A 19,913-nucleotide genomic window follows, 5' to 3' on the forward strand; every position below is an offset into this window, starting at 1 on the left:
GGTAGTTCTTGGTGTTCTGCAAACATTCCCAGGTGTAAAAAACATTTCCGTTGTAATTTGTATCTTAATTCCAGATGAAGACAAATTATTTAGATGACAAGTATCTCACAATCTCTGATAGACTTTTATTATGCTCCCCCAAAATTTATTTTGGGGGGGGGGCATATAGCCCCCCATTGTCTGTCAGTGTGTGTGTCTGCCCGTCGGTCTGTGCACAATTTTTGTCCGGGCTATTTCTCAGCAACTAATGACGGGAATTCATTGAAACTTTATGGGAAGCTTCACTACCAAGAGGAGATGTGTATATTAACAGCGGGTTCTTGTCGGATGATTTTTCACAGAGTTATGGCCCTTTGAAATTTTCTATAAAAAAATTATTGTCCCCCAACTACTGTGCCCTCAAGACGTTTCCTTTTATCTGAATATTGTGCAATATTGTGACAAAAAAACAACTTTGGGGAGCATCACCTGTCTCCGACGGTTTCTTGTTTATCTATTGACATCTTTTCTAGACAGTGAATAAAACTAAAGAGAAATAGTTTTCTTGTATTTTGCAAAATCAATTTTATGCCTATGAAAACCTGTTTGGGCCTATGACTTTGCTAAGGATGTATGGCTGCATGCCCTATGCTCTTAAAAAAATATTTTGCCGACTGCAGTTAAATTTGTTTCATGGTTTGCAGTTACAAGTTGTTTTCACTTCTCTCCTCTTCTGTGTAAATTTGCAGACGACGATTAAAAAGTATTTTGACTTAAATAATTTTTCTTGATTTGATAAAGTTCTCTGAACATTTATAATTGAAGTACATTTGTGTTACTATTGTTGGGTATCTAGAAGGGAAATTTTACGTCGCAACCATCGCTTTAAAAATATTTCTATAACGTTTTTAAATTATATATCAAATATTCTTATGCGAGTTAATTTTTATGCCCCCTTTTGAAGAAAAGGGGGTATATAGTTTTCACACTGTCCGTCTGTAAGTCTGTCACACTTTTCGTGTCCGCTCTCAATTTCAAATACTTTTCATCCAATCTTGGCCAAACATGGTCAGAAGTTGTATCTGGACAATATCTAGGTCAAATTGGAATATGGGTCATGCGGGTCAAAAACTAGGTCACGGGGTCACTGAGTGCATTTCAAGGATTTAGCATGGTAAAATGCTCATAACTTCTATCAAAGCGTTTATAGGGAGCATTTGTCATCCTATGGTGACAGCTCTTGTTGTGAATACTTTTAAAACAAAGTTTTATCAAAACTTTTCACAATTTTTAGCTCGGCTGTTTTCGGAGAAAACCCGAGGCATTGTCATAGCCAGCTCGTCTTTGTCGTGTAGTCCGCCGGCGTGGTGCTAAAACTTTGACATTTTGCTCTGCAATCAAAGTGCTTCCTCCTACAACTTTGAAACTTCATATGTAGATGCATCTTGATGAGTTCTACATGCCACACCCATTTTTTGGGTCACTAAGTCAACGGTCAAGGTCACTGACCTCTTGAAAAAAATAATCTGACAAGCTTTCGCAGCCGAGCGTGGCACCCGTATGCGGTGCTCTTGTTAGACATTGTCTGAGTGACTTAATTTATGCCTTCCTTATCATAAGTTAAAATCCACTGCAAGAGGCTCAGAGCACTTAAAAAGTTAGGATATTTGCTCACTGCAGGTTTCTCCACACCTAGACTTGCTCGTATTTCGTCTCCACAAAAGTCCAACAACCTTGGACAATGCCAGTAACAATGTACGAGGGCCAGTTAATTTTATGAGGAAACTCTTGCACATGGCCAGCATTGCTTTTGGGGAAGGATCTTATTTGTATTTTACTGGCCAAAGAAATTGAGTCTGGGATAGTAGCAGTAATGAGATTAACCGAAGTTTATCGGGTCCTTTCCAAGTCAGAGGCTACATTATGTGTGGACCCAGAGTGTGTCTCAGCACTCCTACTTAATTAACTAATTAGGCTCACGAAAGTTGGGACGAATTTTGAATTAACGCTGTGATTTCCAGTTATTTCGTTGTTACTGAAAGAATTTTCAATTTTGATGTGGTTTAATGTTGTGGGGGAAAGTGGGAGGAAACCCAACTAGTCTGGTATGGCGACCACCAACCAAATCACATGCTACCAGGAATGGGAAGCATGCCCAGGTTGCCAAGGTATGTTAGCCGCATTGTGCGAAAAAATGTGGTTTTGATCAACCTTTATTGCTTTACATTTAGAGTTTCTCAATGACGTTTGTTTCATGTATTGCAGATGCTGCTTACATTTGCTGCAGCTATGTCGTCACATCTGCGTGAACAAGACGAGTTTGCTGTTCAGGTCTGCATTCTACTTAAAGGAGTTAGAGGCATATGTGGACGTATTAGGACAGCTAATGGCTTTCCTAGGGTAATGATAACTGTTTGTTGTCCAAAATTGATACCATTTTTATGTCCCCCACTATAGTAGTGGGGGACATATTGTTTTTGCCCTGTCTGTTGGTCTGTCTGTCTGTCTGTCTGTCTGTTTGCGCCAACTTTAACATTTTGCAATAACTTTTGAAATATTGAAGATAGCAACTTGATATTTGGCATGCATATGTATCTCATGGAGCTGCACATTTTTGAGTGGTGAAAGGTCAAGGTCATCCTTCAAGGTCAGAGGTCAAATATATGTGGCCCAAATTGCTTATTTTATGAATACTTTTGCAATATGGGTCAAAATCGCTAATTTAATGTACACTTTTGCAGTATTTCAATATTCAAGATAGCAACTTGATATTTGGCATGCATGTGTATCTCATGGAGCTGCACATTTTGAGTGGTGAAAGGTCAAGGTCAAGGTCATTCTTCAAGGCCAGAGGTCAAATATATGTGGCCAAAATCGCTTATTTTATGAATACTTTTGCAATATTGAAGATAGCAACTTGATATTTGGCATGCATGTGTATCTCGTGGAGCTGCACATTTTGAGTGGTGAAAGGTCAAGGTCATTCTTTAAGGTCAAGTATATGGGTCAAAATTGCGCATGTAATGTCACTTCTGCAATATTGAAGCTAGCAATTTTATATTTGAAATGCATGTGTATCTCAAGGAGCTGCACATTTTGAGTGGTGAAGGGTCAAGGTCAAGGTCATCCTACGAGGTCAACATCATATACAGGGACATTGTGTTTCTCAAACACATCTTGTTTAACCTTTTTTTTACTGTGGAATACAACAATTTTGGTAACATTCAACAGTTAATGTATTAAATAAAATAAATTGCTTCCTGCAATGTGGTTATAAGCACTTCCAACAGAGCACTGCCTTTTAATGTTGGTTATGCACAATATGTTGCCAGCACGTTGCTGGTAGTGCTTTAAACTGAACAATTTAATGGTAGCATTAGTAGAGGTTGGTACTCATCAAAGAAAGTGCTTTATTTTCTGTGAATTATAAGCCGTACTACACCAACAAACTCTTTATAAGGATAACAATATTTTCATTTGTTTCATATGAAGTCTACTTGTTTCAATCTGGTTGTGAATTTTTCACTAATGCTCTGTCTGTTTAACTGTTTCACATGGCCAGTATAATGTATATTGCTAAGCTGGTATGTACTGTTTCAGAAAGCAAGTAAATGGCTTAACCCTTTCCAACTCAGAAGCGAAGTGAAAATGTCTGTATGCAAACAGCATCGTGTTGTAAAATACAGATAAACTGCTTTCCACTAATGTCATCAGCTAGGTAACACTTGTCATTGCTTGTTTCGCCCTTTTAAACCTAGGACAAGCTCTAAGTGGCGGGCGGCAGTGTTGATCAGACACTACCCATTAGTGGATGGCTTCCAGCTACTGGCGTTCCTCCTTAGCCACAGCCAGCTGGAGCTTCTTTCTGCTGCCTGTGATACCTTCTTAATGGCCAGCTTTCTCGCCTGTCCCTCTATTCCCATATCCTGGAACATCTTTCCCAGCGATGGTGCAGGAAACCCTCTGCATCCCACTTCAATCGGGTAGTTCCATGCTCTCCACCCGGCCTCTCTACATTCCTGGACGAGATCTTCGTACTTGGCCTTCTTTCTCTCATGTGCCTGAGTACATCTTTCTTCCCACAGGACAGTCAGCTCTACCAGGATGATCTTCTTTGTCTTTCCGGAGACCATCACAATGTCTGGGCGTAGGGTAGTGTGGACAATGTCTGGAAACTGCAGCTGTTTCATAAGATCTGCCCGTAGTTCCCAGTCATTTGTGCCGTCTAGGATACTCGGATGTCCTCCCTTTGTACCCTTCATTACTGTCCCTGCTGGTACAAAGTTGATGTGCTTTGCCCCTGCATGTACTCGTGCCTTCTTCTTGTGTCTCTCAAGTGTATCCGCTACCTCTCGGAGTACCTGGTCATGTCTCCAGCGGTATCTCCCCTGGGCAAGTGCTTCCTTACACGAGGACAAGATGTGGTCCAGGGTAGCTCTTCCTCCACATAGGGTGCATTCTGCTGTTTCTATCAGCCCCCATCTCTGGAGATTCGCCGGTGTTGGCAAGACATCATAAAGTGCCCGGATCAGGAACTGCAGTTGAAAAAACTGGTACTTCCAGATATCTGTCCATGACAGTTTCCTCCCTGTTGTCTGCCACTTTGTCCAGCTTCCCTGGCTCCCCATCTGGACTGCTTTCACCTTTCTTATCTCTTCTTCTTCCTTTCGGATTTCACTCTGAACAAGTTCTCTTCTTTAGACTGTTGTGGCTGAACTCCACGGTTGTCTAGTGTTCAAGCCGAGTCCCTGTCTACCTTGACAACTTGTTCCCACTATGTCTTGATGTCTCAGTCGACTCTCTGCCTGCTCAACTGCATTCAAAGCTGACCATCTTCTTCCAGTTCTGACCTCTATCCCTGCATTTCTAATGCTCATGTCACTAGAGTCTCGTAGGTTCAACACGAGCCTTGCCTTACTAACTTTGTACTCCTCTACAATTGATGAAAGAGGGAGCTGCAACATTCCGGTTCTGTTGTAGAGTCCAATACTTGTCATACATGATGGAAGTCCGAACCATCGTCTCAGGCTCTTGTTTATCATGCTTTCCAAGCTATCAACCGTCGATGTTAGGATCTCATACAACATTAGTGGCCACAGAAGACGGGGCAGGAGGCCATGCTGGAAAAGCCATGCCTTGAACTTCCCTGGTAGGCCTGTTCCCTCTATCTTTGCAAGCCCATTCCTCAGTTGCTGCCTGATGCGCTCTGTGTTATTTCTGCTATCACCCAGTGTGGTGTCAAACCATTTACCCAAGCACTTGACGGGGTTGTCAATAAGTGATGGGATATCCTCGCCCTGTACCCTGAGTGTTGTCTTCTGCCAGACTTTACCTCTTCTCAAGATAAGAAATCTTGACTTCCTTGGTTTGAAGGCCATTCTAGCCCATGACACAACATCTTCAAGGGCTGATAGGATCCATCGAGCTTGTATGTGGGACTCTGTTGTGATAGTCAGATCATCCATAAATCCCCTCTGTGGTGGAAGTCTGATATCTGTCTGGGTCTTCGGTCCCCTTGACTCCCTGTCTCCGGCTTTGATGATGAGATTCATAGCGGCGATGAACAGTACTACTGACACTGTGCAGCCGGTTACAATCCCCTTCTGAAGCTGTATCCAGGATGTTGTAAAGTTCTTTGTTGTGAAGGGCATGTTGATGTTTCTGTAGTAGCTTCTGACAATGCTCTGAATATGTTCTGGTACATGGTGGTGTTTCAGAGCAAACTCTATTACCTGGTGGGGTACTGTGCCATACGCATTTGCTAGATCCAGCCATACAACTGTGAGATCTGTCTTGTTGATCTTAGCTTCCCTGATTAACTGGCTAATAGCGCATGTGTGTTCAATGCAGCCAGAGAATCCTGGAACACCTCCCTTCTGTGCTGATGTGTCAATGTACCCATTACTGGTCATGAATGTTGTAAGACGCCTGGCAACCACTGACATGAAGATCTTGCCCTCCACATTCAACAATGATATTGTCCGGAACTGTCCAATATCCTTGGAAACCTCCTCCTTTGGGACGAAGATGCCTTCTGCTCGCTGCCACTCCACAGGTACATCTCCTTTACGCCAGACCACCTTCAATAGTTTCCACAACCGTCTCAGCAGTTTTGGGCATGACTTGTACACCTTGTAAGGTATTCCATTTGGGCCTGGTGCTGACTTGGATCTAGCCTTCTTGATTATATCTTGGACCTCCTTGAGGGTTGGTTCTCCCTCAGTAAATGCAACAATGGGCATGGGTACTGGGGCTATGCGTTCATGTCCCTCCATCCGCATATGTCTCGCCTGATCAGAGTGCGTGTTCTTCAGATGCTCTTCAACCTCCTCTTTAGAACAATTCAGCTGTCCTGCTTTCTTCTCTTCAAGGATTTCCTTGCTAAAACCATAGGGATTGGAAAGAAATCGTGATCTTTGTCTGGCCTTCTCCCTTCTGGCTTTTCGTATCCTTTCCGCTTTCCTCAGGTCTTGAAGTCTGCGTCTGGTGTGGTCTCGTAGTTCCTGTAGACCAATTTTCTCTAGCTCTGATGCCTGTCTGTACTGGTTCCCCAAGTTGCAAAGGTCCTTCCTCAACTTCTATTTCTATCTGCCGTCTGTTCTTGGCGACTGTAGTCTGCTTCCTTTCCGATGGTGTCACCCCAAATCTTTCCTTCCCGACTGCATATATCAGTCTACACATACTCCGCAGTTTCCTTTCTACTGTTCCAAGTAACACCTGTTCCACGATGCCATCTACATCCTCATCAAACTCCTTCCACTGTTTCTCGTTCATAGCTGGCCATTTGATGCGCTCTAGTCTGTCATCTGTACGACTGCCCTGGCTACCAAGATCATGTTCTGGTCTTGTAGGCTTATCCACCTGTTCCACCTCAGATTCATGGAGATCCTCAGCACTGTGGTGTTCTTCCTGGCTGTGGTCCTCCTGTGTCTCACCAGACAAGTCTGGGCACTGTCTCTGCTCCGGATCAGGCTGACAACCCTTCCTAGACCGGTGTATCTTGAGACCCCTGGCATTCTTACAGATTTTCCCGCAAACACACTGAGCTGTCTCTGTATAGGCCTCACCTGTCAATGTCCGTTGTACTAGCCGTGTCGATTCCGTTGTGTCCGTCCTATTGGATCTCTCTTCCACCCCCCCTCTCGGAAGACCCTGGGGGTATCTTTTTGTATGTCTTGTTGTAGCTGTTCTGTGGGTTACTCCTTACGGAGTCATCATCTTGGGGTGCCCGCCCTTGATGCCCAATTCCAGTCTCTCCTGGATGTCCACTGTCTCTCCAGTTATCACCAATCTATTCCTGGTTGTCATCCAGTCTTTCCTGGAAGTCACTGATTCCTCAGAAGTCATGTTGTAAAATACAGATAAACTGCTTTCCACTAATGTCATCAGCTAGGTACCACTTGTCATTGCTTGTTTCGCCCTTTTAAACCTAGGACAAGCTCTAAGTGGCGGGCGGCAGTGTTGATCAGACACTACCCATTAGTGGATGGCTTCCAGCTACTGGCGTTCCTCCTTAGCCACAGCCAGCTGGAGCTTCTTTCTGCTGCCTGTGATACCTTCTTAATGGCCAGCTTTCTCGCCTGTCCCTCTATTCCCATATCCTGGAACATCTTTCCCAGCGATGGTGCAGGAAACCCTCTGCATCCCACTTCAATCGGGTAGTTCCATGCTCTCCACCCGGCCTCTCTACATTCCTGGACGAGATCTTCGTACTTGGCCTTCTTTCTCTCATGTGCCTGAGTACATCTTTCTTCCCACGGGACAGTCAGCTCTACCAGGATGATCTTCTTTGTCTTTCCGGAGACCATCACAATGTCTGGGCGTAGGGTAGTGTGGACAATGTCTGGAAACTGCAGCTGTTTCATAAGATCTGCCCGTAGTTCCCAGTCATTTGTGCCGTCTAGGATACTCGGATGTCCTCCCTTTGTACCCTTCATTACTGTCCCTGCTGGTACAAAGTTGATGTGCTTTGCCCCTGCATGTACTCGTGCCTTCTTCTTGTGTCTCTCAAGTGTATCCGCTACCTCTCGGAGTACCTGGTCATGTCTCCAGCGGTATCTCCCCTGGGCAAGTGCTTCCTTACACGAGGACAAGATGTGGTCCAGGGTAGCTCTTCCTCCACATAGGGTGCATTCTGCTGTTTCTATCAGCCCCCATCTCTGGAGATTCGCCGGTGTTGGCAAGACATAAAGTGCCCGGATCAGGAACTGCAGTTGAAAAAACTGGTACTTCCAGATATCTGTCCATGACAGTTTCCTCCCTGTTGTCTGCCACTTTGTCCAGCTTCCCTGGCTCCCCATCTGGACTGCTTTCACCTTTATCTCTTCTTCTTCCTTTCGGATTTCGCTCTGAACAAGTTCTCTTCTTTGGACTGTTGTGGCTGAACTCCACGGTTGTCTAGTGTTCAAGCCGAGTCCCTGTCTACCTTGACAACTTGTTCCCACTATGTCTTGATGTCTCAGTCGACTCTCTGCCTGCTCAACTGCATTCGATGCTGACCATCTTCTTCCAGTTCTGACCTCTATCCCTGCATTTCTAATGCTCATGTCACTAGAGTCTCGTAGGGTCAACACGAGCCTTGCCTTACTAACTTTGTACTCCTCTACAATTGATGTAAGAGGGAGCTGCAACATTCTGGTTCTGTTGTAGAGTCCAATACTTGTCATACATGATGGAAGTCCGAACCATCGTCTCAGGCTCTTGTTGATCATGCTTTCCAAGCTATCAACCGTCGATGTTGGGATCTCATACAACATTAGTGGCCACAGAAGACGGGGCAGGAGGCCATGCTGGAAAAGCCATGCCTTGAACTTCCCTGGTAGGCCTGTTCCCTCTATCTTTGCAAGCCCATTCCTCAGTTGCTGCCTGATGCGCTCTGTGTTATTTCTGCAGTTTGTCCAGGTTTTTTGCTGTTTGCTGCTGATCAGAACTTTGGGTTGTAAATCATTTATGGAGGCTTTATAAGTTGAACTTAGTTTGATTTTTTAAAGGGTTTTCACGGCATCAAAGTGCGTATATAAGTGGTTAAGAGCTAACTGTAGTGTTCCCTGCAGGTATCTGCAGCAGCTGATGAGTGTGACCCCGGATGGGAACCTCTTCCTCACAGATGATGGAATGGTGGGAGATGACCTGCTTCTGGAGGTGGAGATGCTCAATACAGACTGCTTCTATGGCCGCTGTCTGGGATTCCAGGTTTATAGTTTACCGTAATTACTCCGAAAATTTAGATACGAAAAATATATTCAAACAGAATGAGTGTCCGAAAATTTAAAGACATAGATGTTATGTTTGGTTGTCAACTATTATATTGAAATAAAACCAATTAATTAATGTGCACTAATTGTATTGTGTTGTACTCTCTGTTCTCTGCTTTTAATATACAGTCAATCTTGTGGATGCGACCACTTGTATTAAGCGACCTTTGTCTTATGCGACCATTTTGAAATCCCACGGAGCTTTTTCGCTATATAATGATATTGTATTAAGCGACTTTTGTCTTACGCGACCAGCGACCGCTGATTTGTGTGTATTTTGATGTCCGAATCTTGTATTAAGCGACCACTAGGAGGTAAAAGTGGTTAATCTATCTATCTTTCAGGGACAAATCCGTGTTAATTGTTTATCTAAGCCGATAAGATGTACTGTTACACCTCTGCTTTGTTTTCACAACCATTATGATTATGCTTTGTCTCGTTGACCGGTTCTGACCGGTATTGTTGTAGACTGCGTATTAATTTATTGAGTTGAATAATAGGGGAATGTTATTTACTTAATAAATTTTCCAACCAGGTCTGATTGTTTGTTTTCAATTGACGTGTTTTAATTTTTTCAGCTCATTATGTATCATAATCGAGTTAGATTTCCTTAAGCGTACATGCAGAAATTAAAATGTCAAAACAAAAAGTGTTAACGTTGAACGAGAAAATTCGGGTTTTGGAATTGTCAAAGAGTATAAGTGCACGTAAAATCGCAGACGAGATTGGAGTCGGAAAAACCCAAATTCAGAACATTCTTAAGCGTAAAGCCGAGGTGCTTGAAGACGTGGAAAATAATGTGTCAGATGAAAAAAAACGCGCAATATAGAAACGGAAAGAGAAACACATGTGATAATGTATCATAGCTTTTGGCTTCTGACATTTATTTCTAGTTTTAGCTGTACACATGTATATGTAGACTGTTACACATTTTTAGCAAAATTCTTTGTTCTTAGGAAAAATATTTCCTTGTCTATGTTGTTTTTGCAAATAAATATGTACACACAATTGATTTATAATAAATGATAATTTATAATAAGTGAAAAATAAAACACATTATAAGTAAAATATTGTTTATGTATTGTGTTTATATTCATTTTATTATAAAAGTTAAAATCATTGTGGATAAAAGAGATAATCCTTCATATAGATTAAAATTGAGGGTAAGCATTCTTCCAGAATGGCCTTTTGTATTCAAAGACCGTTTTATTAAGAGACCACTTTTGATTACTCCCTTGAGTGGTCTCTTAATACAAGATTGACTGTAATACTACTTCACTCTGCAATCTCTTACCAATGCAATCTCTTACCAATCTCTTACCTGAAATGGTATATAAAACGTTATAAAACAAACAACCATACTGCTTCCTGAATACGATATCATTTAAAATGTTGTTGGTGGAAACGATTGTATATTACCGGTATACATGGTAATCTACCCAATAACACAATTGTTATGGTCCATTGCCCTAAGGGCATTCTGTGCTAGGATTTATAACTTTAATCCGGTTGTAAAACTCCATGATCAAAGGGTGCCAGATAAGCGAAAACAGGGCAGAAATGTAGTAAAATAGCACTTTAAAATATACTATCAGAAAAATTGGAGTCATTAATTATGGACGAAAACCTGTATGTCAGAAAATATTGTCATGAACAATATTTATTTTGGGTAAAAGGGGGGATGTCCGAAAACTTAGATATGGCAGTCAGCATTTTAATACAGAGAGAACATTGTTTGTGCTTTATCAGTGAACTTATTATCTCATTTAATCATTCAGTCTTGTTAAAATTAATAGGACTAGGAGAATGTAGCCGTCATACTTAAGTGTTAAATTCACAGTTACAGGCTGTGCTATGCTAAATTCACAGTTACAGGCTGCGCTATGCTAAATTCACAGTTACAGGCTGAGCTATGCCTGCATATTCCTGCCTCTGTTTTACAAGCATCCTGATCATACATCTGGGCCCTTATTGATATTCACCAACTCATTTTTAGACTTAATTCTTTACCACTTAGAGATATATTTTTTGTAGTCCTTCAAAAAGTTAAATTAAATTTAAGACCTTTCTTACAAGATTAAAGTTTTAAAGACTTCATTTCCAATCATAAGATACTGATGAGCAGCAAACAGCATAAAACCTGAACATACTGCGGGTTACTAGCAGGCTGTTCTAATTTTATGTTGTTTGCATATAGCCATTTTCACTTTGCTGCTGAGAAGAAAGGGTTAAGAATAGAAAATAGACTTAGAATTAAGAAACACTCATGTACAGGCTAGCGCTGGTGATTATGCCATTTGCAAAATGTTTGCCATGAAAAACGATATAGAGGTGATGCTCTGTTCAATTCAAAAGTAATTCCATATAAGAATAATCGTAATTCTGAGATTGAATTATAAGAATAGTTTGGTTAATACAGACCCTGGGGTACATGTTTTGTGTACTGTTCCCAGTACTGTGAGTCAGTGAAGAAGGTGCTGCAGGCAGTGCTGGTAGCCATGGCAACATTCAGTGAGTGCTACGAGGAGTCCTCGCAGGTGATGCAGGTGGCTTCCTCTGTGCTGGGGAGCAGCAAGTACATGTGGGATGAGGACCTGAGAGCTAGACAGGTCAGTGGGATAAACATGATATTAGTCGTTTTCTGAGAAAATTGGGCTTAATGCATGTGCGTTAAGTGTCGTCCCAGATTAGCCTGTGCAGTCTGCACAGGCTAATCAGGGACGACTCTTTCAGCTTTCAGGACCTTTTTCGTTAAAATGAAGTTTCTTATTAGCAAAAGTCCAATTTAGGCGGAAAGAGTCGTTCCTGATTAGCCTGTGCGGACTGTGCAGGCTAATCTGGGACGACAGTTTACGCACATGCATTATGCCCAATTTTCTCAGAACATATGGTCATTGCATTTTGCAAAATGATCAATCTTAAATACCTTTTAAAGTCAAGATACATTTAATATTGTTACTGAAATTTTCCATGGCACATAAAATGTTTTCACCATTAAATTGTGCTATTGTTAAAAAGTTGTTTCCATTTTTAGCTCAGCTGTTTTCGGAGAAAACCCGAGCTATTGTCATAGCCAGCTCTTTGTCCGACGTAGGCGTCGTGCTAAAACCTTAACATTGGCCATAACTTTTTAAATATTGAAGATAGCAACTTGATATTTGGCATGCATGTGTATCTCATGGAGCTGCACATTTTGAGTGGTAAAATTTCAAGGTGAACATCATCTTTCAAGGTCTAGGGTCGAAAAAACAAAGTCAAGGAAAGTAATAAGCTTTAAATGGACATAGTTATCTGACCTGCCCACGTATATATTTTTGTTAAATAAATCAAAGCGGCGCAGTAGGCGGCATTGTGTTTCTGACAAACACATTGTGGTAAAAGGTCAATGTCAAGGTCATCCTTCAAAGTCTATGGTAAAAAATACACATTTAAGGGAAGTTATAAGCTTTAAAGGGAGATAATTATTCAATATTGAACATAGCCACTTTATATATTTGGCATGCATGTGTATCTCATGGAGCTGCACATTTTGAGTGGTGAATCTACAGTCAGGGTAGTGACTTTTAATTATTTGCTACTAAAAATAGAGATTTGTTAGAGACAATTATTTTCAAGGGAAGTAATTTATATAATTATAAATCTCATATTATATATTTCCTTACCAAGAATTGAAGTTCTTTTCACAGTTACTGTACAGATTTATTATTTTGATTATTTATAACTCAAATGATTGATTTGTCAAAAAAAAAATTTAAATGATATAATTATCATTTCTTTCATGTTAATAGTAGTGTTCATTACATACCTGTGGACTTATGTCCATAGATAAATGATGAACTCTTGCTATGATCTCTTTGATAAACTACAGGCCTTGGTTGTCAGTGATGTCTGACTTGGTCATTTTTGACTGTCTACAGACCCCCCCCCCCCCCCCACTGTTGTTGGATTGAACATAATCCAAGGGAAGTAATAAGCTTTAAAGGGAGATGATATGTATACCTGCCAAATGATAAATAGAAATTTTATTTCAAAGTGGCCCACTAGGGGGCATTGTGTTTCTGACGAACACATCTCTTGTTGGGTCACTAGGTCAAAGGTCAAGGTCACTGTGACCGCTAAAAAAAAAAATTCTGACAAGCTTTCGCAGCTGAGCGTGGCACCCGTTATGCGGTGCTCTTGTTTTTGTTATGATTTATATGAGACACAGATCATAGTCTATTTAAACAGAATAGCCACCATTAAAAAGCGTAAACTGCATTAATATGATGAGCACCTATATAGTATTAAAGTTATTACATGTAGAAACTTTTTGTTTTAAAACACTTAATTCAACATTTGTAGCAAATGAATCTTGTGAATAGTTGTAAAAATTGTTCATTGATTTAAAAGGTTCGATAAGTGTATGACAATATAAAATTGAGACAATTGAGACTTAACTTTTGTTTTACAAATTTAAACATTGGGAATAATTTTTGTCTGAATCTTAAATTTCTGGATCAATCCATCCACAAAATCAAAGAAAATTAATGTCACGTGAATATTTATGATTTTGCAATAATAACTAGCAGTGGTGTGATTTCTCCTCCTCTCAGAGGATTTCCTCCAGTTCAATATCATACTCATTTTACATATAGTGATAAACTTTGCTGGATAAAAACAAAGAGTTTTATTGAACCCTGTAAAGGGGTAGAACAATTTTTTCCCCAGAGGTGGATTTTAATCACATCCCTCAACAATTCAGGAAATTTAAAATCTCTATTGTTAAGTTGGATCTGGATTAAGCATGATTGTGCAATATCAAGCAGAAAAGTGATGCTGCTATATCATATAAAAGCTAGGCTCCTCTTATCTGCAACAAAGAGCTAGTTAATGATCTGATAACAATGATTCTTGAGGCATGTTTGTATTGGCTCAATCTGTTCTAGAAAGTATTACAGGTAAACTGCCAATAAGTAAATAGGATCCAGTATTAAAATGTAATGTTACAGGTACTTGTCTGTGGTCCAGTCAATCATGCCATAAAAAAATAATTACCAGGTAGAAATTACGTTTTTGCCACTTTTTACCATAATTAAAAGATTTTCCTTGTTATTTCCAGGTGGTAGACATCACGCGGACTGCTGATATAAAGTTTTGCAAGGCCTTCTGGTCCATTCCAGAATCTCCAATGCTTCATGTAGGAGTCAATAGTTAAAAATTCTCATTGTAAAAATAAGTTTGTAACCTGTTTTAAATGTCTGAGAGCCGAGCCATTTTTATTAAAGTGGATCTGATTTGTACAATTGAAATTCAAAGATTGTTATTACAAATAATTTAATTTAAATTTCTTTCATCTCTGACTCATTATTGATGCATGCTTTCTGTTAAATCAAATTTCTTGTAAACTTTCACAGTCAACTTATTTGAAAGATTTCATTATGACTGTAAAATATTGAAGTCAAACAGAACTTTGAAATGCATAGTAATAAAACAATATGTTAATTATCATTGTTCCAATTATTTGCATATTCGCAAATGTAACATACAGGGGTGCGATTTGTCCTCCTGTCTGCTAAGTAATTCCTTTTGAATTCCTAGATTGCTTTTCAAAAAGTTCTGTACGTATGGAAAAGTGTAGAGTTTTGGGTACAGAGAAGGTAGGATAGGATATTTTCTTGGGGCATGTAAAAAATAAATAAAAATCTGCATATTGCACTTTGTCTGTGTAACTGCAGGGACTGCGTTCGTTCACATTTCCACATGTTGACGTGAGTGAGGTGCTACTGTTGCCGGCAGAGGATTTTGAGTTGCCGTCAGTTGGGCCAGGCTGTGACTTCCCCACAGTGAAGATCTCCCCCCCATGTGCCCACACTGGGCCTGGGCCAGTATCAGTCCGCCTCATATCTCATGTGGTACGAGAGGGAATGGTAAATAAACTCCTGCTTGTAGTATTGAAAACACTGCAGATTTATTAGTGATTGCACTTGGCCTCTACTCTATTGAGTAGATGTAATTCGTTTTTGGAAGTGATAAGAAACAAATTACAAGTTTTTTAAGAGTAGCTGGAGCTCATCATAATTAAGGTAATCAAAAAGTTCCTCTCTCAGACAGCTAATTGTATATATTGTGCTTTTCTATGTGTAACAAATGCCCATTATGTTTTTTTGTATGGCAAGATTTGTTGTGTCCCAAAACAGTGGCCTTGATTTCATTAAAGAAGACTTTACTTGTGAAGCCTTCATGCTCCGTTTTCATATTTGTTATGTAACATTGATTTATGGTCCTCAACAAAATAATTCTTAAGTTTATGCCTCAGAAAAGTTTGCTGTTCCCTGTAAGACATATGGATTCAATGAATGTTATGTGGGGTAAATGCTTCCAGATGCACATTTCAATTTGAGATAACTAATTTTAATTGAACATTGGCTATGTCCAAAGAATTTCTTAGCCATACATTTTAAATTAAGGTATGTAAGCATTTTCTTTTCATTTGCCATTGAATGTTCCCTTAAATTTATTGAATTTCAACAGATTTTCAAACTCGTTCTTTTTTCCATCCTCGTAAAAAGAAGTGGGTAACCGAAAAGGAGCTATTTCACGTTAGATCTTAACCTAAAATATTTTGCAACTTAATAAAAGAGAACGCAAATTTTGCGTTGTATAACTTCAGTGCACTGACCTCTAAGATTCATTTCCTTTTAATCTGCCCCATGTCCTTATTTTAAGAACACATATTAATAGTAAATTTCTGTTTGTTTTAACCTAACATTTTAGTCCTTATTTTCATAATACAGAGTCCGGATGAGTGCTCTCATGTGTTGCAGGCTAGATTTGCCATGATTTTTCAATAACAAGAGTCCTACATTGATTGCATTCAGCAAGTGACCCGTCACCGATTCAGACCACGTACAGGAGGTTCCAAGATGGCCGTGCTGGGGAAGTCGTCGGGCCTCCTGTTCCACTGTCATGGGGGAGGCTTTGTGGCCCAGTCCTCACAAGCACACGAGGTATGGTAGCAGTAATATTACAGGCATAAGGGATCAATGGCGTTAGCAGGCTTTTTTTTATCTGGCCGTTATAAGCAAACTTGAAGAAGGTAACTCTAAATAATTTAAAGACCAAAAATATCAATTTAAATATGAAACCAATTTTTTACAGTTTTATAAATTAATAGTTGATTTTATTTCCATTTATGTTGTCTCTGATGTATCTTGATTGATGTTTCAAAAGATTTTGAGCACTATTTATAAGCATGTAGTTTATAGTAATCACTGATGTTTCAACAGATTTGGATAATGACAACCATGTAGTTGATAGAAATCACTTCAGGATACTAGAATACATACCTTTTTTTTTCTTTTTTTTATGGCAATGTAAATAAATATTATTTTTTAATAAAACAGGGAAGTATTATGGGAATTCAAGCGGTTGTCATCCTGGATAATGTCCCCTCTATTTAAAAAAGTTTACATGATATCATCATCAAACTTAGTTTAGGGTATAATATCCAAGGTAAGTTTGATAAAAAGCCAGATTTCTTGAAATACTTCTGAATTATTGCCCTTGAATGATAAAATATTGGCCAAATAAACCTTGTTAGCCATCTAACTCATTTTTTTATACGCCTGTTTTTAAAAACGGGACGTATTATATTGACGGGCGGCGGGCGGCATCCACAGCAGTGTCCGCTCTCTAATTCAAATAGTTTTCATCCGATCTTCACCAAACTTGGTCAGAAGTTGTATCTAGACAATATCTAAATCAAGTTCGAATATCGGTCATGACAGGTCAAAAACTAGGTCACGGGTCACTTAGTGCATTTCAAGGATTGAGCATGGTGTCCGCTTTCTAATTGAAGTAGTTTTCACCCGATCTTCACCAAATTTTATCAGAAGTTGTGTCTAGATGATAAGTGGGTCAAGTTCAAATATGGTTTATGCCGGGTCAAAAACTAGGTCACGAGGTTACTTAGTGCATTTCAAGCATTTAGCATGGTGTCCGCTCTCTAATTGAAGTAGTTTTCATCCGATCTTCACCTAATTCGGTCAGAAGTTGTGTCTAGATGATTTGTAGGTCAAGTTCGAATATGGGTCATGCAGGTTCAAAAACGAGGTCACATAGTGCATTTCTAGCATTTAGCATGGTGTCAGCTCTCTAATTGAAGTAGTTTTCATCTGATCTTCACCAAATTTAGTCAGATGTTACATCTTAATGATATTTAGGTCAAGTTCAAATATGGGTCATGCCGGGTCAATAACTAGGTCTCGAGGTCACTTAGTGCATTTCAAGCATTGAGCATGGTGTCCAAAACCTTCAAACGGGCGTATCTTGTGACAGTTTGGCACTCTTGTTTAATTTTATCATCATCAAGCATTTGTAATTTTTAACATTTTTAGCTCGGCTGTTTTCAGAGAAAACCCGATTTATTGTCATAGCCAGCTCGTCCTGTCCACCGTCCATGTTAAGGTTTTTAACATTGGCTCTAAAATCAAAGCCCTTCCACCTACAACTTTGAAACTTCATATGTAGATGCACCTTGATGAGTTCTACACGCCACACCCATTTTTGGGTCACTAGGTCCAAGGTCAAGGTCATTGTGATCCCTAAAAAAAAAACCATTCTGACAAGCTTTCGCAGCCAAGCGTGACACCCGTTATGCGGCGCTCTTATTTTTTCTTGAGTTTAATATTTAATTTCACTTCATTAAGCACCTTAATGTTAGTCAAACAAAACAATTGCTGTCCAGCTAGTGGTTGGTACACTTACTTCTCTCCTAGGCGGTCTGGGTTTCATTCCTGATCCCAGCAGCATGTGAGTGGACATCATACAGGACATGTGGGGTTTCATCCGGGTACTCACATTTCCCCCCTAAGCTCAAGACAACACCAAAGTTCAGCAATCTTTCAGTAACAACAAAATTTACGTCAATAAAAAAAATCTGTCTTTCTGTCTGATTATGTCTGAATTATGGCCATTGCATTATCCAAAATATGCCATATCAAACTTGTCCGCCCCCAACCACAAATGTTTTTATTGTATCATTATAAAACTATGTAGCAAAGTTTGTTCACATGAAATCTTGGCCAAGAACAATATCCAGCCAGAGTACATGCAGCACTTCTGAATTATTGCTCTTGAATAATCCACAATTTGCTAAGATAAGGCCAGCAATTTTTTATTATCTGTTTTACTTGAGCGACCGACCCTATTTTTCGACAAATAAAAATAAAAGTCACTTTCTTTTTTTTTATTTACATTTCATCCGCCGACCTAGTATTTTATCCAAAACTATAAAAAAAAATGCGCAGGTTGCCAAAAGTGTTGTTCAAAATTTGTTTATAATACGGGTTGTTTCGTTGTGCCAATTTGACTTGTAAAGCGTCAGCGATTTTCATTGGCTATTGCAGCCAATACCACACTATTAGCCAATCGGTGAGTATTTAACAAATGATTTTCATATTGCATTTTCGAAATAGCGGACATTAACAGCAACGAGACAAATCAAGCATATTTTTAAATCAAATTAATTTAAAACAGAGCAATAACAATTTCAATTAGAAAAGATAATCTTCAGAACCCCATTGTTGACATAATGCCCATATTATGTGATACTAAATTCAAAAGAATAATGAGTTTTTGCAGATGATGCAGTGGTGACACCATCGATAACTTTCGGTGTGTTAAAAAGTTTTGGCAAGGTTCAATAAATATGCGTAATTATTAAAATGCATGTCCTGTAATATTTTTATAGATAAAAATCAACATCCCGAAAATGTCCAAGAAGTACTACTTTACGTTTCTTTCTAATGAACATGAGGACTGAACCACAGGTACTTGCATCAATAATCCCATTCCCCACCCACCCATATATATTCTTTATTTAGAAAAAAGTATGCAACACAGCTTCTGAAGAAAATAACATTGGGTCGCGATGTTCGTATGTCCGTTAAAGTCACAAGAAAGTTTTATTTATTTTTCTTGACATTACAGGCCTTGACACAAACTTTTTTCACTGTGTACCCGGAGGGAACCCTACTTTCAACTTTTTGTGACCCTCAGCCAAACTAGGGTTTCCTCTTGTTTCAACGCACAGCGACTAAAGAGTAAGGGCAAATACAAGAAGCATACTAGTACATATTTTTATATTTCCTATATTCAATTCTGTTGCCATTTAAAGCTGACACATTAATAGCTCAAAAGCCTTGTCTTGTAAACTTTTGATATCATGTCTTTCATCAATTTCATCATCATCGTCATCCTTGTCATACCCGGTAATCATCTTCAGCATTGCCCTTCGCCACCAGTACTTACCGTTTCGGAAGTTCTTCTTATAAACTTATAAGAAATAAAAGGTAATTACGCGGATTCAGGGGTTTCAATGGCCAAAAAAAAGTTGTCGCCACTTTTTCGCGGCGTGAAAACTGTCGGTTATTCCAACCTTATTTCATAAGAACAATCATTTAAAGAAACCTTACTACATTAATGTCATTGACTATATTATCACTTAAAGTATGTTTTTACATAAAAAACAATTAGTACCTTCAAAAGTCATACCTTCATACGTCTTAATAAGCTTTATTTGTATATAAATAACATTTTTTTCAACTTTATAAACAACACAGATAACCAAAATAATAATGTTCACTTCAATGTATTAAACAGCATGCTGCCTAAATTTAAAAAAATTAATTATTTAAACAT

General features: G+C 39.3%; 1 protein-coding gene across 1 annotated transcript in view; it reads left to right on the forward strand.

Annotated features, from left to right (window-relative positions):
* The window catches only part of LOC127882169 (hormone-sensitive lipase-like), a 41,756-nt gene that overhangs the window by 7,192 nt on the left and 14,651 nt on the right, over positions 1–19,913 (forward strand). Inside the window, exons 2-7 of the mRNA XM_052430651.1 lie at positions 2,245–2,379; positions 9,033–9,171; positions 11,687–11,842; positions 14,332–14,409; positions 14,948–15,139; positions 16,091–16,219. Of these exons, the coding sequence (XP_052286611.1) occupies positions 2,245–2,379; positions 9,033–9,171; positions 11,687–11,842; positions 14,332–14,409; positions 14,948–15,139; positions 16,091–16,219 (829 nt within the window). The remainder of the gene's footprint in view (positions 1–2,244; positions 2,380–9,032; positions 9,172–11,686; positions 11,843–14,331; positions 14,410–14,947; positions 15,140–16,090; positions 16,220–19,913) is intronic.

Source organism: Dreissena polymorpha, chromosome 5, assembly GCF_020536995.1.
Source record: "Dreissena polymorpha isolate Duluth1 chromosome 5, UMN_Dpol_1.0, whole genome shotgun sequence".
NCBI lineage: Eukaryota > Metazoa > Mollusca > Bivalvia > Myida > Dreissenidae > Dreissena > Dreissena polymorpha.